We start from the raw sequence: 13,735 nt of genomic DNA on the forward strand, positions 1-13,735 counted from the left end.
GTATAAGTGTATCATTCATTTTTTCCCTATAGTCTAGAGTTAATAAAGCAAACAAAGATCACAATACTAGTAGAATCACAATTCTTAAAAATCACAATACATATCGTGTCGGTTCCCAAGTATTGTGATGGTATCCAATCATCCCAGCCCATATATACTGAACCTGGAACATTCTTTTACAGCTGAAGTGTCATTTTTCAATGGTTCTTTTCACCCTGTGCTTTCATTAAGCGATAGATAGATGCAGTAGTAGACGCTTCATTCTGGCAGATCGGGGGCATAATGAAGCTCTGGTCACCTTGGCTCTATGAGTCCTCCCTCCCATCCCATGCTGGGGTGCTTTTCCCCTTCAGGCCTTCACATATGCCCATATATAATGACACCTGTCTTTTATTTCCAGCTATAATTGAATCCCTGACCTGACGTGCTACTGATCTGTTGAAAAACAGCTAAGCCCTCTGGTTTGACATGTTTCAGAGTGATATTAAATAGGGTTATCTAGGGTCATCTTTTAGCATCAAATGCCTTTTAATTTACACTGTTTAATGCCGTTGCATTGTTAACACTTCATTATAGCCAGCAAGTATTCATTTTATTAAATAGATTTTCAGGTCACATTTCACCTCACAATCAAAACTTACAAATAAGATTATATTTTACATAAAAAAGGATCTTTTTTTGACATATCTTGTACATTCTCGTCATTGTAATATAATATTTTCATTTTATTCTTTATTTTACTTTGCTAAAAAAAAGAACAAAATATAAAATTTGAACAAAAAATGTAACTATTGTTTTAGTTTAGTTTTATATTAATTTTTTTTTAAACGTTTCGTTTTTTGTTTTTATTTTATTAATTCGTTTTTCTTTTGTTTATTTTATTCGATTTTACTTGAATGTTTTGTTTATTTTTGTTTTGTTTTTTCGTTTTATTTTTTGTTTCATGTAGTTTTATATAATTTTGTTTTGTTTAAATTTAATTATATATTATTTTAATTTGATTTTAGTTTTATTTAGTTTATATTCATATTTGTTTTTTTACGTAGTTTTACATATAATGTTTTTGTTTTGTATAATATTTATACATTTCGTTCTTTTGTTTTGTTTTGTTTTTTATTTTAGTTTGTGTTTTGTTTGTTATATATTTGTTTCTTTTATTTGGTTTTAAATATTGTTTGTTTTGTGTAAGACATTTTGGGATATTCACCCTTTTATTCAGTTATTTGCAGTATATTTATTGACAGGGAACTAAACAAAACAATTCCCAGTGCTTTAATTACTTCCCTGCATCCCGAGGTTAAGGGCACAATTGTGATGATGGGCTGTTGCTGTTTTTTTTGCAGAGGTCAATCCAGCAACCTTCTGGTTACCAGCCCCGAGCGCCACACATCTCCTCATTACTTTCTGATGTCATGCTGTCAATGCTATTAATATCATATTAAATCATACCTCTCATTGCGGTGTTGGAGGTTAACCCTTCGGCGTTCTGAAACTGTTTTTTGTGCTGCATAAGGAAAAGTTGGAAGAATGGATCAGATTCATAGAAGGGGAATTGGAGTTAAATGTACCAGACTATATCTAACTGTACCACAGCATCTCTGAGGATCTCTAATCGGAGCGCCATCCTTTGCTGCTCTGACAGGCAGTTTCTGGGTCAGTCCTCAGCCCTGAGAGAGGGCCCAATCCACCAGCATCACAGAGAGAGAGAGGGAGAGGGAGGTATTTATAGAAAAATGGGGCTTCACTGTACCTTTTTCTTGCAAAAGAATCATTAAAAGACCCAGCTAGCTTGTCCCAGATTTCTGCTCGGTGCTCTGCGTGAGGGTTAGGACTGGACCAACTCAGTGGAGATGTAGAGCCACGGCTGCAGAGTTTGACAGCGCACTCATGATCTACACTGGACTGATATCTTCATCGAAGGATCCTGGATGGAGACTAAACCTGCTGGATCGATTCCTTCACAGAAGGCTTTTCGGTAAAAATGGAGCAGTGACTTGTTGAGGAGGGCGATGAGGTGCTGACCTGATGTGACCTCTTAGACCTTGACTTCGATACCATTCAGAAGACCCAGAAACCATGATGAGAAGATTTCTGAAGAGCCAGAAGGGCCGCTTCTCTCTTCGCCAAAGCCGAACAGGATCCCGCAGTGCCTCCAAAGATTTCTGTAAGTTTCTAAAGCAGAACATAGAGCTCTGTAAGGCGCTGACTGTCGTGCTATGGTTATTAACTGACAAAACTATTCTTGTATTTTATATATTATATTAAAGTTCATATATTTTATTGTATAGTTTAGATGCCATGTGATGTATTATGTATATTATATATATATATAGTAAAAAAAAAATTTATTATTATTATTATTCTTATGCCATTTTACCTTATATAATATAGTAATATATAATATAACATATACATACACAAATTAATGTGTTCCTTCACTTCCACAGACCCAAACCCTAACGTGCTGAGAGATTTCCCACTGAATATTGGTGCGTAAAGTAATTGCTTGACCTTTTTTTCTCTCTTTTTTTTTCATCTGTTATTAGGTCACACAATCAACTGAACTGAAAAGTTCTGCTATTTTAGATACAAGGGTGTAGATTTGGTTTGAATGGATGTGGGGATTTTGACATTCCAACATTTTATTTCATTTATTTATTTATTTATTTAAATTTGGATAGATGGATGGATTGGTTTTGAGCAGATGTCTTTTGGAGTGAATATATTTAAAGTTATAATTCTATTTTATACACCAGTGGAACAGTCACTAACGGTTTTACTGGCGGAAGACAGTTAAGCGCAAAGTTACAATAACATAGGACACTAAAGTGACCTTTTTACTGACTGAAAAACACAAAGCAAAAGATGTCCAGGGTCTCTGATCACCTGCATTAATCTGCCATAGACCTGCTGCAGGAGGCATGAGGACTGCAGATGTGAACAGAGCAATAAACTGCAATGTTCGTAATGTAAGACACATGATACGATGCTACAGGGAGACAGAAGGGACAGCTGATTGTCCTTTAAGTGCCAAACATGTGATTATATGTCCCCTGAGATGTGTTTGAGAACTTACAAGTGTCTTGGTGGAAAAGTGGAGTATAAAAGTAAGGGTTTACCCACAGCTAGCTGTGCATTAAACGATTTTAATGCACAACATGGAGACAAAGAACCGCCCGACGTGAAGTGGAGGGTGGTTGCCTCTGCGAAGTGCATTAAAATCATTTAATACACAGCTAGCTGTGGATTATCCTACTTATTCCATGATCATTTGCCAACATTGACAACTTAAAGTTGTTATTGATGTTTGCAGCGCAATATTTGACCAGAAGGGTAAAACTGACGGTTATTTCCGTCAGTTACGGCTTGTTGTTAGATCTAGCATTTTGCCCGCTTTGAATCGGACACAGAGATAAAGTAGTGCAAAAGATTACATTTATTTGAATGAAAGAACTATAGCATTTATTCGAGAGAGAGAGAGAGAGAGAGAGATGCATGTGTGAATTATCTGCGTCTGTTCAGTGTGTCTCTCGATTAACAATGAAGCTTTGAGTTTAAATACTTAAAAAACAGTGATGTAACCCTCGTTTCAGAGAAATATAATGTATAATGTCGCAGGGCAGCGTTGATAGCAAGTGTCTCCTGAATGTTTCTCTGTGCGCAGCACGATTTCCGCTGTCTGTGTGCGAGTGACGCTTGTGTGTGTGATTCAATGAAAACAGCGCATTAATATAGAACGGTGATTAAACTGACTGGAACTACCTGTGCATTAAATGGTTTTATTCCGCACCTTCCAGCCAGTCAGAATCGAGTATTCAGACAGACCATGGTATACTATATATATTTATTGACTTTTTCCAGAGCTGGGCCTTCCAGCAAATAACCAGGGTTGGCCAGAGGAATTTGGCTTTAAGCTGGGTGGAGATGGACCCAGTTATATCCTCTCTGTGGTGGAGGGCAGCAGCGCTTACATGGCCGGGCTGCAGCCAGGTGACCAGGTCCTGGAGATCGATGGGCAGAACGTCTCCTCCCTCAGCACCAAAGCTCTTGTCGCTCTTGCTCAGACCCTCAAGACTGTGCCGCCCAGCATCGGAGTCGTGTCTAGAATTGAACAGGTCCGTTTGTTTTTTTATTGAGGTAATATTTTACGATGGATGGATGGATATTGATTGATGGATAGATATGGATATGGATGGATATAGATGATATGGATGTATGTATGGATATATTATGGATGGATATGGATATGGATATGGATATGGATATGGATATGGATATGGATATGGATGATAGATGATTGATGGATGATAGATATAGATGGTTGGATGGATGGATGATAGATATGAATGGATGGATGGATGGATAGAGGATAGATATGGATAGTTGATGGATGGATAGATGATAGATATAGATGGATGATCAATATAGATGGTTGGATGGATGGATGATAGATATGAATGGATGGATGGATGGATAGAGGATAGATATGGATAGTTGATGGATGGATAGATGATAGATATAGATGGATGATCGATATAGATGGATGGATGATAGATATGAATGGATGGATGGATAGAGGATAGATATGGATGGATGGATAGTTGATGGATGGATAGATGATCGATATAGATGGTTGGATGGATGGATGATAGATATGAATGGATGGATGGATGGATAGAGGATAGATATGGATGGATGGATGGATGGATAGTTGATGGATGGATAGATGATAGATATAGATGGATGATCAATATAGATGGTTGGATGGATGGATGGATGATAGATATGAATGGATGGATGGATAGAGGATAGATATGGATGGATGGATAGTTGATGGATGGATAGATGGATGGATGATAGATATGAATGGATGGATGGATAGAGGATAGATATGGATGGATGGATAGTTGATGGATGGATAGATGATCGATATAGATGGATGATCGATATAGATGGATGGATGATAGATATGAATGGATGGATGGATAGAGGATAGATATGGATGGATGGATAGTTGATGGATGGATAGATGATCGATATAGATGGTTGGATGGATGGATGATAGATATGAATGGATGGATGGATGGATAGAGGATAGATATGGATGGATGGATGGATGGATAGTTGATGGATGGATAGATGATAGATATAGATGGATGATCAATATAGATGGTTGGATGGATGGATGGATGATAGATATGAATGGATGGATGGATAGAGGATAGATATGGATGGATGGATAGTTGATGGATGGATAGATGGATGGATGATAGATATGAATGGATGGATGGATAGAGGATAGATATGGATGGATGGATAGTTGATGGATGGATAGATGATCGATATAGATGGTTGGTTGGATGGATGGATGATAGATATGAATGGATGGATGGATGGATAGAGGATAGATATGGATAGATGGATAGTTGATGGATGGATAGATGATAGATATAGATGGATGATCAATATAGATGGTTGGATGGATGGATGGATGGATGGATGATAGATATGAATGGATGGACGGATAGAGGATAGATATGGATGGATGGATAGTTGATGGATGGATAGATGATAGATATAGATGGATGATCGATATCGATGGTTGGATGGATGGATGATAGATATGAATGGATGGATGGATAGAGGATAGATATGGATGGATGGATAGTTGATGGATGGATGGATGATCGATATAGATGGATGGATGGATGGATGGATGGATTATAGATATAGATGGATTATAGATATAGATATGGATGGATGGATAAATGGATGATAGAAAGAGATAGATGGATATGGATGGATGGATAGATGGATGGAAAGATAGATACCCTTGTTGTCTAAAAGAGATTTCAGATCTTTCTTCACTTTGCTTTGGGCTGTGCACATCATTGCCACCACAGCTGGACATTGCCCCAGGGCCTGACGGACGTTTTGGCTTCACCATAGTGGGCGACAGTCCCCTGCTGGTGGAGGACTGCATGCTCAACTCTCCAGCCGGCCGGAGTGGACTGCGAGTGGGAGACTACGTGATGGAGGTGAATGGGATTCCAGTGAAACAGCACGAGACGGCGGCGGCCATGATCAAGGCCTCTCAGGGACGTACGCTGCGTCTGGGCGTGCTCCGTATAAACCGCTGGCAGAAACGCACCAGCAGCAGCATGAAAGAGACCTATCAGAGCGGAGACATCCTGAAGCAGGACCGCAAGCACAAAGCTCTGGAGTTCAACAAGAAGGTAGGTCTTAAAAGCACGGCTCAACTGTAACTCAAACCCCAAAAAGTTACTATATTTTCTAGTATTTCAAAGCCCACTATAAAAAGTGCCAAGTGTAAAATTGTCTGTTCTGAATTTGTGTAGGTTGAGGAGATTTTAGGGGAGGAGCCTGAGGTGAAAGAGAGGCTGTTTGATTTGCTGAAGCAGTATGCAAGTGAGAGGGATGTTGAAGGGCTGGCGTCCACACTTCCAGAAATACTGCTCACCGAGGAGCATCAGCAACTGATCGACAGCATCAGGTACCAATGAGCTTTCATGATACGGATATGACCCGCCTTCTTTTTTCCAACCAATTCCGACTCATTACATTTTAAGTTTCCTCGTTGTGTTTGGATTGGTGACGATGCTTCTTTTCTTTTCTTTCTTTTCTTTTCTTTTCTTTCTTTTTGTATTATTTTATTATTTATTATTGTATTATTTTATTTATTATATTTTCTAACACTTTACAATAAGGTTTAATTAGTTAACATGAACTAACAATGAACAATACTTCTACAGCATCTATTTACCTTAGTTCACGTTAATTTCAACATTTACTAATACATTTAAAAATAAAAAACCTTGTTGTAAAGTGTTGTTTTATGTATTTTTTCAAGTAAGGGCAAGCTCACACTACAGGACTGTAAGACTAGCTGAATTGTTGTGGTGCTCACACAACACAAGGTGTCTTGTCATCTGTTGTCTTAGCAGCGCACAACACAATGCTGATGAGGTGCACAAACTACAAGACATTTGGTCAATAGGCAGTCCAGACTAACATAAATTCATGCAAGTGATTAGGGGGTTTTACCATCTGCACTGTGATTGGCTGGATCAGTTCCACCTTGCTCTTGCATTGCATTGCACACACTACATTTGACATTTACGCATTTGGCAGACGCTTTTATCCAAAGCGACTTACAGTGCCCTTATTACAGGAGCAACATGGAGTAAAGTGCCTTGCTCAAGGACACACTGGTGGTGACCGCTGGGATTGAACCAGCAACCTTCTGTGTATCAGTTCCATGGTTCAACCCACTGGACCACCATCTCACACTAGGATCACGTGGCGATACTATCGTCAAACAGGCTTGAAAATATCGCAGAGACAGGAGACAGGCTCAGATCACGTCTCTGACCTCTGCTCATTTTTAACGAGTGTCGGTGACCACAAAGAGCACCGTTTTGGCTGCGATCCGGAGGTTTTGTTGCAGACCTTGGAAATCTGTCTGCGACAGCGAAATCCAGCCAAAAGTCATGTAGTGTGAGCTTGCCTTAAAGGGATAGTTCACCCAAAAATTCTGTCATCATTTACTCACCCTCAAGTTGTTCCAAACCTGTATGAATTTCTTTGTTCTGCTGAACACAAAAGAGGATATTTTGAAGAATTTCGGTTACCAAATGTTGGCAAACTATGGAAGTCAATGTGGTCCAACTGTTTAGTTCCCCATATTCTTCAAAATATCTTCTTTTGTTTTCTGCAGAAGAAAGAAATTCATACAGGTGTCGAACAACTTGGGGGGGGGGGGGAGTAAATGATGACAGAATTTTCATTTTTGGGTGAACTATCCCTTTAAGACTATCAGGACAGCCATGAACAGGATGCTTTGGTTATATTGTGAATCTGAATTGTGCTGTCTGAGCTAGCATTGTCTCACCTGTAGTGGAAATGAAGGATGCTAACAAAGTGTTAACTGGATGGACTACCTCATCTTGTTCTTCTTTTAAGTTCTGCATAATGTCTTATAATGTCTTTTCCAATCTAACAATAGAAGAGGAGCATTAAAAATGATTCATCTCAGAATTTTCATTAAAATTAGAGTAACACCATCTTTATAGCAGTTGGAAACTTTGATCAATTCACTTTCTCATAAGGAGCAGTGGTTAAGGAAGCAATTTGTTGTATTTCAATCACACTGGGGTGTCTCAAAGCCCTGGATGTTGTATTTCTTTGAATCTTCTGTATTGTACCACATCTTTTAAACAAGATGTCTCCTTATTAATGCTCTCCTCTGAGTCTCCCAGACATTTCAGGTGATTCATCTGACCTGATCTGGTCCATGAGTTCAAAGCTGCAATAATTCTTTCAACGTGGAGTGACATTTTTCAGAAATTCAACATTTTTTGTTGTACTGTGAAATGGTGAGAGAGCAGCTTTATGTAACATTCATTTAAAATTCGCCATGTCATTATGGACCGGATATTGTCACCTTTGTGGGCCGGCAATAACATAATGTCAGCGATCTAAGTTTAGCTTTGTCTCACTCTTTAGTTTGTTTCAACATGCTTATTGAAATGTGTTTTTAACAATAACTTTTATAAAAAACTATTATCATAGATTATGTATTTCATAAATTGTTTAAAAAAAATTATCGTCATAAACAATTAGATCACAGATTTAATAAAAATATGATTTGATTTGAATTTGATTTTAATTTCACCGCCGATACCGATAGCTGATTATTCAGAATGATATCTGCCAATAGCCTATGTCTTAAACACTCACGGCCTTCCTTCGAAACCACACTTTTGTGACGTAATGGCGCTTTGACTGTTGGGAAGAGGTCCAAGAAGAAGTGCAGTCTCTGCAAAAGTGTGCATCAAGGGCATATCGACCGCAAAGGAGGTGCACGCGAGCACCCTTTTGAATCCTAAAATGACAAATAGGACACCTACGGTCTCATGGACTTAATGGACATGCGTACACGGCAACCATTGTAAGTCCACAAGACCGAGTGTGCCATTTGGGCAGGGCCATTGTCACGTTAACTTCGAAAGCCCTAAATTCAAGACAAAGAAGCATTTTGCAGTCTGATACGTTTTTCCGCCCCCTTTTGATTGATGGCATTTAATCAGCCCTGATCATCGACTGTTTTTAAAAAAATGTATTGCTTTTATTGGCCGTTAATTATTTGGCCAATACATCGGTGCCCCCATAATTTTAATATCAAATATTATACGATTTTAATTAGATTCTACATTCTACATTTCTCCACCAATACTGATTATTTAGAATGATATCTGCCTATACCGATAGGCCTACTTTTGTTGTTCTTAAGGGGAAAAAAATCTCTTCCAACTAATGCTGTAAGATCCGTTGGTATATTACTATAATATTACAGGTTAAAATTAACAACAGAGTCCAAACTATTACATTCAACGGCTATTTATTTCCGCACCTTTTGATTGACAGCAAATAATAGGCCCTGATCATCGGCTGTGTAAAAAAAAAATTGCTTTTATCTGCCATCTATTATTAATAATTAGATTTATTATTATTTAATTTTACAGATACATTTATTAGTATTATTATTTATTATATTTTGTGAAAATAAAGAAATATCTCTTTCCCTTAGGTTTGTGGGTGTCAGTTCTGTCTCTCGCAGTGATAACTCGCTGATGAGGGTTTTTGTCATGAGAATTTGACTCGTCTCAAAGCTGAAAGGTTTTCAGTTTCACTAACAGAGCAGTTTTTACAGCAACCGCCTCTGGCTACCAGTGAGGAATTATGCCTGTGAGGTTTACCAGATAAAATACGGTTTCATCAAGTATTTATCAGATGTTATGACTTATAGTTAAACTCTCTGAAATGGGGACCTGTTTGGACTTCTCTTACCTTCATGAAGAGTGAATTATGAAGAAGAAGAACAGCATGCTCCAGATACCTAGATTCACACTTCTCATCAGCTTGTTCTGATTAAACCCTTGACAGCATATCCTTGTATTATCAGGAACCATGAATGCCTTCTTTAGCAAGTAAGACACGTTTTTTTTGTATTTGCTTCGATTTGCTGTCATTTTCCATAGTTCAGAGGCAAGTTTCTCTTTTATGGGATATTTGTTGCATGTCTTTACTACCAGAAGACTATTGTTGATGGTGTTAGTTTTGAATATTGATCACCTTTGATTTTTAATTGAATAAAAAGATAGTAGGTTTGAATGCATATAAACATCTTAGTGAGATTTCCTTTCTAGCTCGTTGATGTCACTTGTATTTGGCATGCATCACTGCATTTTCCCCGTCCTTCAGTCCACTCGAGCGCTGACCAGCTTGTGTGCTGCGCTCTGTCCCTGCAAAAATTTGTTCTCCCCATGGAACCTCCCTATTTTAAGCAGCCTACTTCTTGTAATAAATCTCTCTTAGGTCTGTGACGCACCAGAAGTTTGAACAAAATCCACATAACAACTTTCTTGATTCAAACTACAGCTGAGGTACAAAGAACCGGCTAACTAGATTTTGGGACCTTCAATTCTAAAGGAATCAGTTCTTTGTGGCACTCAACTATGACTTTTCATCTGGTTGGAGTCGGTCGTGCAACCTCAAGAGTTTTCTGCTTTTGTCCCCGTGAACCTGGATACTTCAAGGATCTTCTAACTGGTGCACAATTATGTGGATCAGATTGAATAACTCGTTTTTTTTCCCTGAGTCTCCCACATGATGACCTGCCTTAGATATCCAGTGGGACAGTATCTATTTTCTCTCGCTTTTACTCTCTCTCCGTTCTTGCCGCACTCTTTCATTCAATTCTCTCTCTTCACCTTTGATGCAGCTGCAACTTTGCCTCTCGTCTTCAGTTGAAGGCATCTGGTCTACCGTTCTGGATGTAGACTCCTTTCTAACGTTAAACTCCCCAAGGCAACCCAGCATGGCAACGTGGACGACCTTGCCAAAGCTGACTCGATGATGACGTGACCTGAAGTTTCCTTCTTCATACATGCAACGTCATCGTTCCTCAAGTTGGTGCTAATCTCCTCATCTGGCTAATGGAGATCATGGCTTTCCTGTTTTATTCAGTGAACGATTATTACAGCTCTATGAAGACTCCTGCACTGAGATCAAGAACATATCATGGCTTCTTTGAGACGTAATTTAAAGGAGAGATGGGGCTCAGGCGTTTTCGGTAAGGAGAACCTTCATGCTCAGAGAAGCTAATTTCAGAAGTTGGGGGGGTTTGATTCATTTTTTGGGGAAATGTTAACTCTTTAATGAATTATGCAGTTAAGAACATTATTGGACTTATTGGAACAAATATTAAAGCTTTGAGTTTTCTTTCTTGAAATATTTTGAAGTTTTTGGCATTTTACTTCAAAATTATCCTCGTTTGGCCTTTTTGTTGAGCTTGCTTTCTTTAATCATTTATTTTCCATCATTTTATGGCATTGAGAACTTGTTAGGGGATGTTCATCAGTTTGTAAAGTGCATGGCATGCTTTATGTGATTTTATAGATATACAAAGAAGAAACAAAACAGTTAGAAATGGGTGTAGAGTTCACTTACTTGTGTTAATAGATGTCTTTTATAATTGAGACTCTTCATTCCCACCTTCATTCATTTTGAAAAGTGTGTCCTTGATCTGCGTTCCCTCTCCTCTCTGACTCGGGGTTAATTTTAGATTTCCTATGACCTCCTTCTAATTGAGGGCATCTTGAACTAAATAAAAGTTAACTTTAAGAGAAATGTGAATTTAAGTTGCATTAAGACTTTTTGGGGAAACTTTCAAGAATTAATTCACTGATAAGAGAGTATGCACTTTTAAAACTTAAATTCTTTGGCACAGTTGTACTTAGGTACATTGAATTGTAATTGAATGACATGAATCTTTAAAAATATTAGTTTAGTTTTTGCTTGGACTGTAATGTCCAACAATTGCTGGGTTCTGAGGTCTTCATATGTAGTATGTGGAATGACTGAAATGCTTTATACAAACAGGGATAATGTAATGTAGAGTGAAAGTATGCCTGTATACGAGGCTATTATTTATATGTACAATTGCAGTATGTAATCTAATCTTCACTTTAGTAGTATTGTGACACATTACAAGGGATAATTCAGTGTTTACAAATACAGGTTGCATATCTGTTCTGTTCAGATGATGCTAAAAAAAACCCTGCTAAATGCAATTAAAAAATGAAGCGATAACCCTTTTTTTTACAGTGTCCTTTTTTACATACACTATATTGCCAAAAGTTTTGGGACGTCTGCCTTTACATGCACATGAAATGTAATGACATCCGATTCTTAATCCGTAGGGTTTAATATGGACTTGGCCCACCCTTTACAGCTACAACAGCTTAAACTCTTCTGGGAAGGCTTTCCACAAGGTTTAGGAGTGTGTTTATGGGAATTTTTGACCATTCCTCTAGAAGCACATTTGTGAGGTCAGGCACTGATGTTGGACGAGAAGGTCTGGCTCACAGTCTCTGCTGTAATTCATCCCAAAGGTGTTCTATCAGGTTGAAGTCAGGACTCTGTGCAGGCCAGTCAAGTTCCTCCACACCAAACTCACTCATCCATGTCTTTATGGACCTTGCTTTGTGTGCACTGGTGCACAGTCATGTTGGAACAGGAAGGAGCCATCCCCAAACTGTTCCCATAAAGTTGGGGGGCATGAAATTGTTAAAAATGTCTTGGTATGCTTAAGCATTGAGAGTTCCTTTCACTGGAACTAAGGGGTCAAGCCCAACCCCTGAAAAACAACCCCACACCATAATCCCCCCTCCACCAAACTTTACACTTGGCACAATGCAGTCAGGCAAGTACCGTTCTCCTGGCAACCACCAGACAGAGAAGCGTGATTTGTCGCTACAGAGAACACGTCTCCACTGCTCTAGAGTCCAGTGGCGGCCTGCTTTACACGCTTTGATGTAACTTGTAAGGTTTGTATGCAGGTGCTCGGCCATGGAAACCCAATCCATGAAGCTCTCTACGCACTGTTCTTGAGCTAATTTGAAGGCCACATGAATTTAGAGGTCTGTAGCTATTGACTGAAAGTTGGCGACTTCTGCGCTCTGTGCGCCTCAGCATGTGCTGACCCCGCTCTGTGATTTTACTTGGCCTACCACTTCGTGGCTGAGTTGCTGTTGTTCCCAATTGCTTCCACTTTGTTATAATACCACTAACAGTTGACCGTGGAGTCCAGTTGACAAATGGACTTATTGCACAGGTGGTCACGGTATCACGCTTGAATTCACTGAGCTCCTGAGAGCGACCCATTCTTTCACAAATGTTTGTAGAAGCGTCTGCATGCCTAGGTGCTTGAGTTTATACACCTGTGGCCATGGAAGTGATTGGAACAACTGAATTCAATGATTTTGAGGGGTGTCCCAATACTTTTGGCAATATAGTTAATATTACTCCGTACTTAAATATAAACAACACAAAGAACTGAACAAACTGAGGTCTGTATACACACACAGGGCAAGCAGGCAAGAAACAAGGTAAATAATTAGGTCTGACACATGAGGGAAATCAAAAACCATGGAAGCTAATGAAACAGATCTAGAAACAGTGCAAACCAGCTAACAACTAAAAAAATGAACAACGACTGAAACAAACCAACTCAAAGTACTACAGAAACACAGACCAAACTAAACATGTCACTAGCCGCGCCAATTTCGCAAAAACTCAAATATATCGCACAAAAGTTTTTCTGCTCGCATGAGGTGGTTTTTCAGGCAATTCGAAAAAGGACATTTGTGCA

General features: G+C 38.8%; 1 protein-coding gene across 1 annotated transcript in view; it reads left to right on the top strand.

Annotated features, from left to right (window-relative positions):
- Window positions 1–2,076: 2,076 nt before the first annotated feature.
- Window positions 2,077–13,735, top strand: part of grid2ipa (glutamate receptor, ionotropic, delta 2 (Grid2) interacting protein, a) — a gene marked incomplete at its 5' end in the record, with an annotated part of 35,907 nt that continues 24,248 nt past the window's right edge. Inside the window, 5 exons of the mRNA XM_079829449.1 lie at window positions 2,077–2,164; window positions 2,448–2,489; window positions 3,862–4,115; window positions 5,904–6,236; window positions 6,360–6,514. Of these exons, the coding sequence (XP_079685575.1) occupies window positions 2,077–2,164; window positions 2,448–2,489; window positions 3,862–4,115; window positions 5,904–6,236; window positions 6,360–6,514 (872 nt within the window). The remainder of the gene's footprint in view (window positions 2,165–2,447; window positions 2,490–3,861; window positions 4,116–5,903; window positions 6,237–6,359; window positions 6,515–13,735) is intronic.

This window comes from Gobio gobio (assembly GCF_949357685.1).
Source record: "Gobio gobio genome assembly, chromosome: 1".
NCBI lineage: Eukaryota > Metazoa > Chordata > Actinopteri > Cypriniformes > Gobionidae > Gobio > Gobio gobio.